The following is a 15,338-nucleotide window of genomic DNA, read 5'->3' as shown; positions in this document are numbered from 1 at the left end:
CCAAGTGCCACTAGATGCAATCACTCAAGCAAATGCACTTGGAAACACTCCCAATCTCACAAAGATGTATAATCTATGAAGGAGATGAGTGGGAAGTGTTTGCTTAGGCTCACACGGATGTTATGTCTCTTAGAATGCCAAGAGGGTCAGCCCCAAGCCGGCCAAACACGTATTTATAGCCCCTCAAACAAATAGAGCCGTTGGATCTTTCACTGGGCAAAACGCGGGGTCACCGGACGCTCTTAAAGGGGCACCGGACGCTCAACACCTGCGTCCGGTGCTCCAACGTCAGTCACGTGTCAGAGTCTAACGGTAACCTGCAGAGCACCGGACGCTGAGCAGGTTGGCACCGGACGCGTCCGGTGCACACCGGACTCATGCGCAGAGAGCTCCGCAAACTCGCAGGGTCACCGGACGCAAGCCACCGGACGCACCCTGAGCGTCCGGTGCTCACCGGACTCATGCGCAGAGAGCTCCGCAAACTCGCAGGGTCACCGAACGCAAGCCACCGGACTCACACCCAGAGAGGTTTGCAAAACGCGCGGACACCGGACTCAGACCACCGGACGCTCCAGCTTGCGTCCGGTGCCTAACCCTATCTGAGCCAGGCAGTCTGCACACCGGACGATCAGACACAGCGTCCGGTGCCTCTGAGCCAGTGTCCGGTGAGTGTTCCTCAGCGAGAAACACTTCCGTGACTTCTCCAAAAATTCCACCGGCGCAATAGAAAATATGCACTTCATTTTCTCGAAAAGCGCCGAATCCCGCCTCGCAAGCTCGGCGGGAGGGAGAGAGGAACCCATCCTCTCTCTACCCTTCCAACTCCACCTCCTTCTCAAAGTGTGCCAACACCACAACGTGTGTACCAACAAGTGCACGTGTGTTAGCATTTTCACAATCATTTTCTTTGAAGGAGTTAAGTTAGCTCACTAGGTTCTAAATGCATGCTCATGAACAATGACACCTAGTGGCACTTGATAACCGCTTAGCCAAAGAATTCCCCTCTTTATAGTACGGCTATCTATCCTAAATGTGATCACACCCTCTATGGTGTCTTGATCACCAAAGCCAAAACCCTAAGCAATACCTTTGCCTTGATCTCCATAGGGTTTTGTTTTTCTCTTTCTTCTTTTCCAAGTTGAGCACTTGATCACCTTGTGGTCATCACCATGATCATCACTTGCTCCTTTACTTGGCATGTACCAACCTCATTAAGTCTACACACACTTAGCATAGAGGTTAGTACTAGGGTTTCATCAATTATCCAAAACCAAACTAGGGCTTTCAAGCTCCTTGACACGAAGCATGTTGGTGACGGACCGGAAGTCGGGGAGCGGCGACGTGTTGGTGATGATGTCGGCGGTGTTGGCGAAGCGAGGGTTGAGACCACGCAGGAGGTTGAGCACAACCTGCAGATTAGAGACGGGATGCCCGACCTCTCGTAGGGCGTCCGCAGTGTGCTTCATCTTCTGGGCGTAGGCGTCGACGGAGAGGTCGCCATGGAACATGTTGTGGAATTCTTGGCCGAGGACGACGGCGCGCGGTTCCTTGTTAGCTTGGAACAAGGCCTCGATGGAGACGTAGAGGGCGCGGGCGTCGTGGTCGGCGTCTTCCATGGCGAGGTCGAGGAGAGAATCATCGACGGAGCTGTACATGCAACCGCGAATGCAGGCATCAGGCTAAGACCATGTAGGGTCAGCCGGATGCGTGGGCAGCGTGCAGTCGATGTGGCCAAGGAGCCCGTACTTGGCGCAGAGGGGGGTGAAGAACGCCTTCCACTTATTATAGTTGGGGCGCTCGAGGCTGAGGACGATCGGCACGTGCTGCTTGACGTTGACGGCAGCGTAGGCAGCGAAGAACGGAGGAGCGAGGGCGCCCGCCATGGCGCCGCCGGAGGTCGCCGAGGAGGTGGAGCTGGACGTGCTGGAGTCGGTGGCCAGAGTCGTCATGACAACGCAGGACGGCGTGGCCTAGCTCGGCGACGCGACCTGGATCGGCGGCGCAGCCTGGTGCGGTGGCGGTGGCGCGCGTCCTTACGGAGGACGCATGGGCAGAGGGGAGCGCGAGCGTAGGGAAGGAAAGAAAGATCGTAATTAGGCTGATACCATGTAGAAACACCGCACACCTTAATCGGGGGGGTTGCCTTCATTATATAGCCTGATAGGCTAGGGTTACAATATACACAATGTACATGGGTCAATGGGCCATACTCCCTCCGTATCCTAATTAGATGATGTTTAGGACATGAGTACGATTACCGAGGGATGATTAATTAGGGGTTAGTTTTCCTGTCTTGCCCTTATTAAATAAAGTGTGTGGTGCTATCCCACAACAATCAATTGTAGCTCAGCTGGCTAAGACTCTATTGCTGAGACCAAAGGTTGCCAGTTCAGATCCTGGTGGCTGCTGTCTTTTTTAAATTTTTGTCTCTTCCTTGAGGACGGCGCAATTAATGACGAGAGTATGTAAACGGGCTCACGCAGAGGGGCATCAGTGTCCAAAGTGCCGTTGAAACAAGCTAACGTCTTCCTTTCACGCAGCTACCGTCGAACGCAGGACGTCCTCCTTTTATGATACGGAGGGAGTACGTCCAATATGGGCTGCTATGTTACATTCTAACACCCTCCCTCAATCTAAGCGGGAGTGTCACGAAAGATTGGACCTAAAATCAGTAAACAATTGTACAGGTAACCCTTTAGTCATGATGTCCGTGAACAGTTGTGTAGACTACAGGATTTTAGCATTACAACAGCAGAGACCTGTCTACAAACTTCTTAGACTAGCATTCACATTCACTGAGTGGCATGGTATTTTGCTGCCTTTTAAAAAGACAATAAATGTTAACTTGATAACTTTTTCTAAATGTTCTCTCATAATGTGCACATACACACTTCAATAGTTCCGTTCGTGACTTACTTCTAATTGCCCTACATGAGCTCTATATTGGAAAACGCTTCCATTCTGCTTCAAATAATTTGAAGAGTGTATTTCTACTCACAACGACAGTAGTTTGACACAAATTGGATCTAACCATAACAGCGTGAAATAATCATGCTCATAATACATGATTCATTTGCAATACAGTTCAAGCATTGCTCTCCCTATTGAGTGCCAAAACATGACATGTGTTCTTCAACAGGTGAAAAATTATAGAAGAAACCAAGTTAGCAGTCAATATAATGTTTTCTTCAAAATCATCACAGGTAGAGGCACATAATTACCATATTAAAGAATTTTAATGCCAGGGCATAGTGGAGGAGTCGCGCGGGCTGTACACATGGTTCAACTGGCTGTGAATCAAGGCCGCCTAAGCCTAAGTTTGCCACACCCATAGTCTGCAAAATCGATTCAATACCTTCTTTAGTAAACCAGTCAAATGTTCAACTTCATCCTTCTTTGCTCTTGATACCTTTTCTTGGATTTCTTTAACAGTAGTTCTGCAATCAGATGAACTATATTGGGTAACTTTAAACAGAAACAAGTGAAGAAAAAGGTATGCTAAATTTCACAAAGGAATATATTCATGTACTTATATATTGGTTCGCAAACATAAAAACAAGGGCATTGGATGCATCATAACCATCCCAGCCTAGTATTCAAAACCCTGATTTTTTTTTAAAAAAAGGACTCCAAGGTAAAGCATACATCCAGCAGTTACTTGTCCTTTATGCCGAGACATATCATGTTTGTCTTTGTATTTTGTTGTGTAGTTTTGTAGCTATTGTTTGATGTTCGCATGTATATTTGTGATGTATACCTTCGCTTTTTTCTCATAGGCTTGGGACATGTTAAAATGGGCCTTTTTCTCGTGTATATAATTATTGGGCCGACTTGCACACAATTTACAACATTAATAGATTATAAGTGTAATAGAGTACAATTATCACAGAATCTGTGTGCTAGTTAAAGAAAAAACACATGGATTTTCTTCTCCGTTTGAATTCGGGTGTTAACCAGGCAGCTAAAAACATGTGCTAACTAGAAAAAAAAATACATGGTTTCTTGCTTGATTAGATTCGTGGGTTTTTCCCTTGGCCTTGTTTAGATGCGAAAAGATTTTGGATTTCGCTACTGTAGCACTTTCGTTTGTTTGTGGCAAATATTGTCCAATTATGGACTAAGGGCCTGTTTAGATTTGAAATTTTTTGGCCTAAAGAGAAAATTTTTTGTGGAATTAGGGTCTGAGAACTAAACGGGGTCAAAAAAATTTTAGGGCCAAAATTTTGGGCTGCAACTGTGCACGCACTCCCATGAAAGCCCACCAATGACAACTTGAGCTGCATGCAGTTGCAGTTATCATTAGTGGGCTTCCATCGGAGTGCATGCACAGTTGCAGCCCAAAATTTTAGCCCCAAAATTTAGCCCCGTTTAGTTTTTAGGCCCCAATTCCACAAAAAAATTTCTCTTTGGACCAAAAATTTTCAAATCTAAACAGGCCCTAACTAGGATCAAAAGATTCGTCTCGTGATTTACAGTTAAACAATGCAATTAGTTTTTATTTTCGTCTATATTTAATGCTTCATGCATGTGCCGAAAGATTCGATGTGACAGGGAATCTTGAAAAGTTTTTGGTTTTTAGGGTGAACTAAACAAGGTCTTGAAAACACCCATGTGCTAGAAGTTGATAAAACACACGGGTGTGAACTAGACATACTCCATATTTTTGCTTAGCTGGCAGAGTAGTTCATAGACTGCCCTTATGGTTCTTCGAAACCCCACCATCGAACCTCTAAACATATACATCGAAGTGCAATAAATTAATATTCACATGACACATTTCTTGTCAAAAAAAACCTTCAAGTAACATTGGTCCTTCAATCATCTAATGTTTCCAACTAGCATTTGCCATAATCAAGTGTCTGTTCGCTTGAGTTTATATGTCACTGCTAGTATTTAGCAGTATTTTTCTTTCACAACAAATTAACGAATAGTACTTTCAGCCATGACTTTTTAGACAAGCGAAGTGACTCTTATTATTTGTACATCCACCATCTAGGGAAGATTAACTGCAAGAATTTCCAATATCTATTATTTTTACATGTAAATATAATGAACATGACCTGATTCGCCTCCAACTCTGACTTGCATTTTGACCACATATATCATTTTGTCAAAAAATCTAACCCTAGCTCCAACAAAAATATAACAATTACGTATAGTGAATCATGACGCACAATTAGTATTTTGAAGGTGTAATACGGACCTTAGTTCACGGGAATCTAACCATCTTATTTGATTTAGTATGAACTGGAGAGGGAGGGGTTGAGGTTAAAATCCTTCAAAAGACACAATTAGTATTTTGAAGGTGTAATACCGATCTTAGTTCATGAAACCTAATCATCTTGTTCAATTAAGTATGAACTGGTGGGTGGGGGGGGGGGGGGGCGGGGAGGTGGTATATTACATGGTACAACGTAGAGGTTTATAAAGTCATCATAGATGTCTCATTGTCAACGAGAATGATGCTTATCACTAAAAACATAGCAATGTTAAATCCTAAATCAAAAAAACACAAGCACCCATGCAAGTTGCAAGTCGAAGACTTAAGCCCAAATAGGCAGAACCCAACCAACTAAAAACAAGTTCTACCATCAAAATTTGAGGGCTAATAGATGAGCTCATTTTTATTAAGCCTCTTAACTACTTGTTAGGCAACTTCAACTAATTTAAGTTAGTTTTTAGCCCTAGCTCATCGAAAGTAACCAGCTCTCCAGCTGTATAGTCACTAGTTGAACAGATTTGAAACTGAATTTGCGTACAGGTCCTTCCTACAACAACGAGCGTCACGACTGTTTGGTCTAGCCTGTGCATGCGTCCTGTGTACGAACTTCGGGCACTGACACGGGTACAAGAGAATAACCTGATCTGGTTGGTTCCAAGAGAATAACCTAACGAGTAATAGACAGATCAAAAGGTAAATCAACAACTGAGACGCCAGCACTGTTTGGCGGCTGAAACTTCACAGAAATTTTCCAAATGAGTTGGCGATGAGCGCATTAGAAATTCCTGTTGTTGTGCAGGCTTTTCTCCTGTTCTAGACTAAACTCTTGTCTTCCAAGCTCAAGAAAGAAACGTGCTTCAACTCTCCACAGTTGCACTACCACTTAACTCAAAAGAAAAATTCTCCCGTCCCGTGCCTTACACTCGACAGAACGCTGCTTGCTAAACAGGCTACAAGGTTTGGTCCTTAATCTACTACGCATAATCATTGGGAGGTATCCAGCTGATAGCTTACTCTTCTTTAACCAGCACAGACATTCTTGCCAGACGGCCACAATGCTTCACTGCTAATCTTCATCAGGGGAGACATTCATGGATTCCATAGCCTTGCTACAAAAAACAAATAAATGAAACAAATGTCAATTTCTCAATCGTAGCCATTAACCACAGAACCAAGCTAGAATGGTAGCATGTAGAAATGCTGAAAAAAGAATCATTGCTCATCTGTGTGAACTGTCCATGCAACTGAAAACAAATGCAACAGAATCTTTGGGAAGACAAATACTCAAAGAGAAACTCAGAATAAATTACCTTAGCTCCTTCTCGATCTCATCATTGCCAGGATCCAATTTTTGTGCATCCAGGAGGGCGTCATAAGCTTGCTTGTACTCCTGGAAACAGCAAATTCAGGCATATAGTTAAGACAACCACAAGTCCAAACCTCGCCTGATGTGAAGTATATGAACAGCTATTTAGAGATTGTACATATTCATTCATGCTGTACATGCTGTGTAATTATCTTGTATGGTGTACCAAGCCAACCCCCCAAGGGCGTGTGGCATTTTGGCCATCTCTCTGAGAAGCGAGTCTTACCTTGAGTAGCATGTGAGCAGCTGCCTGCCGATAGCAAGCTTTTGCCCAGTCAGGCCTCATCATCCTGCACTGGTAAGCATCTGATAGAGCGCCTTCACCATCACCCATTCTCAGTTTACAGAGGCTTCTGTTGGAATACAGTGTTGCTTCTGGTGCAATGTCTATCCCCTACCATCAAGCATAACAGGTTATGCATTTATATCTTTCAAGCTCAGATGGTAACAAAATAGTCAAACAAAAACTAGCTGCTAACAGTTGTGTAGTCTACAGGATTTTAGCATTACAACAGCAGAGACCTGTCTACAAACTTCTTAGACTAGCATTCACATTCACTGAGTGGCATGGTATGTTGCTGCCTTTTTAAAAAGACAATAAATGTTAACTTGATAAGTTTTTCTAAATGTTCTCTCATAATGTGCACATACACACTTCAATAGTTCCATTTGTGACTTACTTCTAATTGCCCTACATGAGCTCTATATTGGAAAACGCTTCCATTCTGCTTCAAATAATTTGAAGAGTGTATTTCTACTCACAACGACAGTAGTTTGACACAAATTGGATCTAACCATAACAGCGTGAAATAATCATGCTCATAATACATGATTCATTTGCAATACAGTTCAAGCATTGCTCTCCCTATTGAGTGCCAAAACATGACATGTGTTCTTCAACAGGTGAAAAATTATAGAAGAAACCAAGTTAGCAGTCAATATAATGTTTTCTTCAAAATCATCACAGGTAGAGGCACATAATTACCATATTATAGAATTTTAATGCCAGGGCATAGTCCTTCTGCCTGAATGCCAGATCTGCCTGTGACTTGATCATAGCTCTTCTTCTATTAATGCGCATTTTATCCTAATAAATATGGACAAGAAAAATAATGATATTTAATGAAGTTCAGATTAAGCATTTGAAATTCAAAATAAAAAATATTTATTAAGGATGATTCTAATGATAAATTTAAGTAATCATCATTCACACCAAAATTCTTCATAGATTGGTAGATACATCAAACGCTTATGCAGCAATGCAAGTGCACATGCTCGTAACTTGAGAGCTAAGCCACTAGAAGCTCATACTTTCATTATCCATAGGAACCTAATAATATCTAATACTAGAAAGGTAAAGAACAACTGCAGATAAATTTAACAACTGCAGATGAATTTTCAGCTTGGTCTAAGTTAAACTTTCTAATTGAATCACAGCTAGCCTAACTGACATTTGGTGTAGTGTGTACTCGACACAATTATTAGTTATAGCAGCCTTGGAATATTTGGAAGCAAAAAACATTGATGTGGATACTAGTTGCCATAAACCTGAAAGTCAAGATCTTATGCGGGACCAGACTCGAGCATGGAGGGATTACAAGGGAGATCATACATAATTGATGATTTGAAAAGTAGCCTCACTGAGGAAGGGAAAATATTATTTTCTCTAATCCCAAGTAGTACAGCATCGCGTGGCCCATACAAAGCATCCTAGCAATATATTGTGCAAGAGCATCCTAGCAATACAACAAAAATGGTCCAGAAAAAGATATAATAACATACCAATGGCTTTGTATTTTCAAATTTTGCATGAGAGATTACTCCATCAACACTCCAGTTTCTGACATTTGGGATTGGCGAAGTCAAGGGCAGCAGCATCTCTACTTCTTCCTTGCACTCACGCAGCGCAGCAAGCTCTATTGGCAACCTTCCCAGCTGCAACAAGAGGGAAAATATATCATTCCTTAGAAAATGAACAACATAATTCAGTCACAAAGACCAGAGGCATACATAAAGAGACATGTAAAGAAAATTGAGATACTGTGTGAAAGAACCAGGATCTGGATTATATTAAAACTACAACTTTCAACAAGGACTCAATCCAACGAGCATATAGGGCATGTCTATTGGTTGGATTGATCCCCGTGAGTGCTCGACAAAAACATCAGTTTATTTTAAACAACTTTCAACAAGGACTCAATCCAACTCATGGGGCTGGATGCGCTGCCTGGCCCAGGGTCTGAAGCAAACAACCAGCATGGCTCGACTTGGCATGGTCCCCGAACTAGAACTTTGGACATTAGTTTATTTTATGATATATTGTTAATAATCACAAAACCATAAACAGGTGAAAATAATTTCAATACGAACCTGATGGTGCCACTTTTTATTAGTAAAAGTGCATATTATTCATAAATACAAGGTTTGAATTTTGACATGAATGTCACCTTACAAAAAATAAACAGAGTACAGCTGAGATATTTCAGTGTTAGATCTGTAAGTGCACAACTGCACATGACTAGCATGGCTAGCTTAAATCTTATTATCGAAGAAACTATAATCTGAATATGGACATAATAATACCACTTTCCCAAACGAATAGCATTGATATAGTCAGGAACTTTTGGAAGCCTTGACCATATGGTCAAACATCCACATTCTGCTACTTATCAGACAGTCGGACTAACATATATATAATCTTATTCTTGCACAGAATAACAAAGCACATTCTTTCCAGAAAACTCGATGTCTGAACCAACAGCATGCATACAGTGATATAAGCTACTAGAACTGTAGATCCAAAACACTATCACTATAGTCTAGGCATAAGTGGCCTTGTCAAACCAGCCAACTAAAACAGCTCCCCAACAAAATCAGAGAAGTTAAGGAAAAGTGTAATTAGAGCAAGACGGGATAGCAGATTCAGGAGAACCTCAAGAAATAGGCAAAAACACATACATCATCAGGAATATTAGGGTTTGCTCCAGCCTTCAACAGTAACTGAATGAAGTTGGTATACCCTCCATGACCTGTAGCAAACACTAGAGGAGGCATAACGGAACCTTCGCCATTAACTTCCGCACCAGCCTGCAAAAAGGATTGTGCAACATAAACTTTTAAAATGTTGGCACGGATAATTTCGGTAAACAAAATGACAACAGATGTGCATTAGTTGAATAAAAAGAGTCAAGGAAATACTGGCCTTAATAAGTAGCTTCATGCACTTCAACGAACGGTAGATAAGAGCACTCATTAGTGGTGTGCCCATGCCACCGCCAACAATGGTGTTAGGCTGAAAGCAGAATATGAGCAGTTCACCTCAATAATTTACCATGGAAATCCAAATTCATATTCATACAAATGCCATGTAAGAGGAAGTAGTGAGATAATACAGTTCTACCTTCTACCTAGTGAGAAGATGCGGGGGAGACGGGAGAGAGAGAGAGAGAGAGAGTAAGAAACATACATTTGCGTGGTGGTCCAACAAAATCTTCAAGGTCTTATCCTGTTCATTATTAGCAGCATGGAAAAGTGGTGTCCCACGGCCACAGTCTATGTCAACTGGTATTCCTTTTGAAAGAAGGAATTCTGTTACCTTACAGCTTCCTGTGGTAAGCGAGATACTCCATAAGGCCTTGTTTAGTTCGTGGGTGAAAAGTTTTTGGGTGTCATATCGGATGTTTTATGGAATGTCGGAAGGAGTATTCGGATACTAATTAAAAAATTAATTATATAACTAGTCTGGAAACCGTGAGACGAATTTATGAAGCCTAATTAATCCGTCATTAGCACACGTGTTCTACAGCAATTATGGCTAATCATGGACTAATTAGGCTTAAATGATTCGTCTCGTAGTTTCCATGCAAACTGTGCAATTAGTTATTTTTTTATCTATATTTACGATGGGACAGAGTGAAAAGTTTTTGAGTAGGAACTAAACAGGGCCTAAAGTCATGAGCAATAGAAGTAACCAGAATATATAAAAATTACCAAACATCCAATAATGACCAAATTGCAGCAGTACAAGTAATCAAGGTATAAAAGGGCAGAGTTAATCAACTCTGGACAGTAACATATCAAAAACAAACTAGTAAACTGGATTGATCACATGAAAATGGCACCAGCAGATTTAGTTGAAAGCACTTCCATATAAATACAGAAAAAAAACCATGATGACACTAACCTGCACATACAGCATGGTGTAGAACTGTGCGTCCTTTTGCATCTGCTTTCATTAGATCACCACCATGATCAAGTAGATACTTCACAGTGGATATATCACCTGACTGTGCAGAGGCCATAAATGGTGTTGCACCTGCGAAGAAAAACATAAAACTACAATTTACATATCTCATATTGCCAGGTGCCAAAGGTTTACACATATGAGAGCATACAATTTCCACAAGGACAAAAGAGCTAGAAAGAACCTTCACATGAGCCTTCAGCCATATTTGGATCACACCCTAGTTCCTCAACCAAGTACTTGCAAACCTCCAGATGGCCCTGGCATGCTGCACAGTGCAGCACCCCAAAGCCATCCTTGTGAAAAGACAACACTGCTGCTCGATCACCATTTCCTATGCCAAGGTTCCTTATGATACCTTTCACACAATGACACAAAGCAAACACAAAAAAGTTACCACATTGGGGAAGCAGATACCCAAAACATGAACGCGCAATCACGCCCAAAAAAAAACAATCTCACCACCAGTGTAAAGGGGAAAACAGACGTAACACGGACTTGTATGTGTAGAACAGGATAGTATCACTCTTAACAGTTATTCAATCAAGGAGTAGTTAAAATAAAGGAACTATATAAGGCCTAAGTGTGACCTTGCAATAAATCACTAGGTAACATCACCAACACTAAACCAACACTAAATCAATGCAGGCCCTAAGAATGGTCACATCACCAATGAAAACACCACACTTTAACAGAGGCAGATGAACGCAGCTTTCTAGAAGAAGTGATATGATCGGGAGAAACAAGCACCAAGTCACCATGAACGGGTGAAACAATCAATCAGGGCTACAACGGTTAACAAGAGCAACACAACCCAAACATGGCATGTCTAAGCGTCACTAGCGGCTGGCTAAAACCAAGTTCGGTTTAGAGCAATTAAGGGACAGGGGCATGCTAATGGCAAGGCTTGTACGGAGATCGATCGATGTGTTGAAGACGAGAGAATATTGCTACTCCTGTTTTGTTAGTACTTAGTAGGATGCAGTACTACCTTTGATGCGGCCGAGGTTGCCGTCCAGCGCAGCCTTGAGAAGAGCGTCGGGACCTGCACACACGAACGGAGCGAGAGAGATAGATAGCAGTCAGAAATGCGCAGGCGCATCATGCGCTGTAGATCAGTAGCAGGACCGCAAGAGAGGAGGGAGATATGGAAGGGGAGAGAGCGTGGATCGCGTACTGTTGCCGTTGAAGGTGGAGGGGAGGTACACGAACGGCGCCGCCATGGCTCTCGCCCCGCGCGATCTCCCGTGCTGCCGCGCGCCTCTCTCCTGAATCACCTCGATCGTGTCGTCAGACGGTGAGAGGGAGGAAGAAGAAAAGCTTCGCGAGGAAGGGAGTGGGACTGGGGTTTTCGCTTGTCTTGGGCGCCTGCGTTGCTTGCTTTGGTACGGTGTAGTAGGTGGACCGGGTGCTTGTGGACCGGCCGCGCCCGCTCCAGCCTTTTACCCTTTTGCGCCCTGCCCTCAGGCAGGCTCGGCGCACCAAAGACCCGGTGCGGCAGGAGAGAGAGGCCTCTCGTCCCTCTCGCGGTTCCAACAGAGGGCGAGTGCGTGCAGGTGCATGGCACGGCTGGCCCGCGAAAAGGTGGGGGCCTTCTGCGGTGACATGCGTAGAGCCACGAGAGGTGGATGGCGGGGAGACCAAGTGCTGCAGGCTGCTGCAGCAGAGGTTGCTTGCGCGGTGCGGAAGCCCGGAAGGCGCACCGAGAGTGCCGGCCAGGGCCGACGCGTGTGGTGAACAAAGGCATCGACCCAACGCAAAAAGCTGCTGCGCTGCGCTCCTCTCCCTGGCCTCCACTCCCGGCCGGTCTGGCGGCCTCCTCCCCTCCTCCCTGCCCGTTTGACTAAAATTATAAAAAAAAATACTAAAATTTGTAATGTAAAGTGAATGTACTATAAAAATATAATTAAGGAAGAATCTAATGATACTTAGTTAGTATCATAATAATAATTATTTTATCATATAAATTTGGTCAAAATTACAAAAGTTTGACTCTCCAAGATTCTTGGAATGACTTGGGACCGAGAGAGTAACATGGTGTAGAGACTAGCAGTTGTTCGCTTAAGCCTTGTTTAGTTTTGAAAAGATTTTGGATTTTGGTACTGTAGTATTTTTGTTTTTATTTGACAAATATTATCCAATCATGGTGTAACTAGGCTCAACAAATTCATCTCGTGATTTACAGACAAACTGTGTAATTAAATTTTGTTTTCATCTATATCTAATGCTTCATACATGTGCCCCAAGATTCGATGTGATAGGGAATCTTAAAAAAAATTGTTTTTAGGATGAACTAAACAAGGCCTAAATTTATTAGCCGAATCTACTAGCTATTCAGCACTCATAATAAATCAGCCTGCCATAGCTTATCAGTCCATTGAATAAGGCGGACGGAACCACGTCGACTAAGGCACTCATAATGCAGACTCTATCACAAAGTCCAAAACAATTAATTACATATTATTTATAGTATTTTGCTAATGTCTAAAGCAACTTCATCAGTATCTTTATGCATGAATGAGAGAAAGAACTGAGAGAGAATAAGCTATTTTTTCAGCTTCATACCAATTCATATTTTTATGAGAGAAGAAGAAAAATAACTTCCTCCATGAGACTGTTTTGGAAATAAGTGTTTGATAAAAAAAATAGTTTATAAAAACTCATGAAGCTATTATGAGTTGTGTCAAACAGGCCCTTAGAAAAAGAGTTTCATGAGCAACTTTTTAGGTAAAGCTAAGCTGTTTTAAAAAAATTATTTAGCAAAACATCTTTATCAGCAGCTTTTATGTATGGATGAAAGAAAAAAATAGGGGGAGAGAGAGAGAGCTATAATAAACTATATTTTTTTAGCTTCATCCTAACTCATAAAAAAATAGCTTCACTCATAAAACTATTTTGGAAAAAAATGTTTTAAAACAAACAACTCACAACAGCTTATGTAGTTGTTATAAGCTATGCCAAACAAATTCTAAGATGATACAAGAGAATAACAAAGTTGCAATACATTTCCGTACCGGTGCTAGCAAGGAAACTTTTTACACAGATGCATCATTTGCCCATTCGTAATTAGACTCAAAAGGTTTATCTCGTAAATTACATACAAACTGCGCAATTAGTTTTTATTTTCATCTATATTTAAGGCTCCATGCATGCGTACAAAGATTCGATGTAATGGAGAATCTTGAAATTTTTTTGGGACTGAACAAGGCCTTAATTCTAAATTTTTTTACAAAATGGACACTATAACACTTTTGTTTGTATTCGATAAATACTATATAATCATAGACTAATTAGGTTCAAAAGATACGTATCACAAATTACAAACAAACTGTACAATTAGTTATTATTTTTATCTATATTTAATGTTCAATGTATGTGCCGCAAGATTCAATATGACTGGAAATCTGAAATCTTTTATAAAACTTTTTAGGAACTAAACCAGACGTGAAGATGATCACGCACATCTGCAAGGCCTAGAGCAGCTAAAAGAACCAGACGTTTTGTTTATTTTTATTTATACAAAACGTTGGGTTCTATATAATTTTGCTATATATATTGGACTGAATTTGTTAGGGCACTCACAATGCAAGACTCTATCATATCAAACACTTTTTTCAAAACAGCACACATTCATCTAGAAAGTTATTCATGAAGCTATTTTCTAAAAAATAAAAAAATATTTTTAATAGCGAAGGTGAGTTGTGCCAAACAAAACCTAAAAAGCAACTCCACTAGTGAGGCTGAGGCCTTGTTTAGATCCTAATTTTTTTTGAATTTTGATATTGTAGCACTTTTATTTTTATTTGACAAACATTGTCCAATCATAAAGTAACTAGGCTTAAAAGATTCATCTTGTGATTTACAGTGCAATTTGTTTTTATTTTTATCTATATTTAATGCTCTATAAATGTGTCACAAGATTCGATGTGACGAGAAATCTTAAAAAGTTTTTTATTTTTTAATGAACTAAACAAGACCTAAGCTGTGCCGACCAGTGTCTTAGGCCTTGTTTAGATGTGAATTTTTTTTGATTTCACTACTGTAGCATTTTTGTTTGTTTGTGATAAATATTATCCAATTATAGACTAACTAGGATCAAAAAATTCGTCTCGCGATTTACAGCCAAACTGTGTAATTAGTTTTTGTTTTCGTCTATATTTAATGCTTAATGCATGTGCCGCAAGATTCGATGTGACGGAGAATCTTGAAAACTTTTTGGTTTTCGGAGTGAACTAAACAAGGCCTTAGTAACAACATTTGAGCTGCCCTGGGTGTTACTTGCTCCATCCGTTCCAAATTAATTGTCGATTTTTTGTTTCTGTGACACAAATTTGACTTGATTTATAGAAAATACGTGCAATATTTGTATCATTAAATAAATTTATTTAAAACTATATTTAAAGATCTTTTCAATCTAATTATATATCGTAAATATTAGTTTTTAATATATATTTAATTAAATTTATTTCTCGAAAAACACAAATGATACTTATTTTATTTTGGGACAG

General features: G+C 41.0%; 1 protein-coding gene across 1 annotated transcript; it reads right to left on the bottom strand.

Annotated features, from left to right (window-relative positions):
- On the bottom strand, nucleotides 5,890-12,191 carry LOC8055606 (ankyrin repeat, PH and SEC7 domain containing protein secG). Its single transcript, XM_021461300.1, has 12 exons — nucleotides 12,008-12,191; nucleotides 11,822-11,875; nucleotides 11,015-11,188; nucleotides 10,771-10,902; nucleotides 10,054-10,193; nucleotides 9,790-9,879; nucleotides 9,546-9,674; nucleotides 8,370-8,522; nucleotides 7,573-7,674; nucleotides 6,814-6,981; nucleotides 6,532-6,611; nucleotides 5,890-6,330 (listed from the first exon to the last, which is right to left on the bottom strand). Exons 1-12 carry the CDS (start codon nucleotides 12,051-12,053, stop codon nucleotides 6,288-6,290), a joined length of 1,311 nt encoding a protein of 436 aa, XP_021316975.1. The 5' UTR covers nucleotides 12,054-12,191; the 3' UTR covers nucleotides 5,890-6,287.

This window comes from Sorghum bicolor, chromosome 1 (genome assembly GCF_000003195.3).
Source record: "Sorghum bicolor cultivar BTx623 chromosome 1, Sorghum_bicolor_NCBIv3, whole genome shotgun sequence".
Taxonomy (NCBI): domain Eukaryota; kingdom Viridiplantae; phylum Streptophyta; class Magnoliopsida; order Poales; family Poaceae; genus Sorghum; species Sorghum bicolor.
This window is presented reverse-complemented; position numbering and strand designations above follow the sequence as displayed.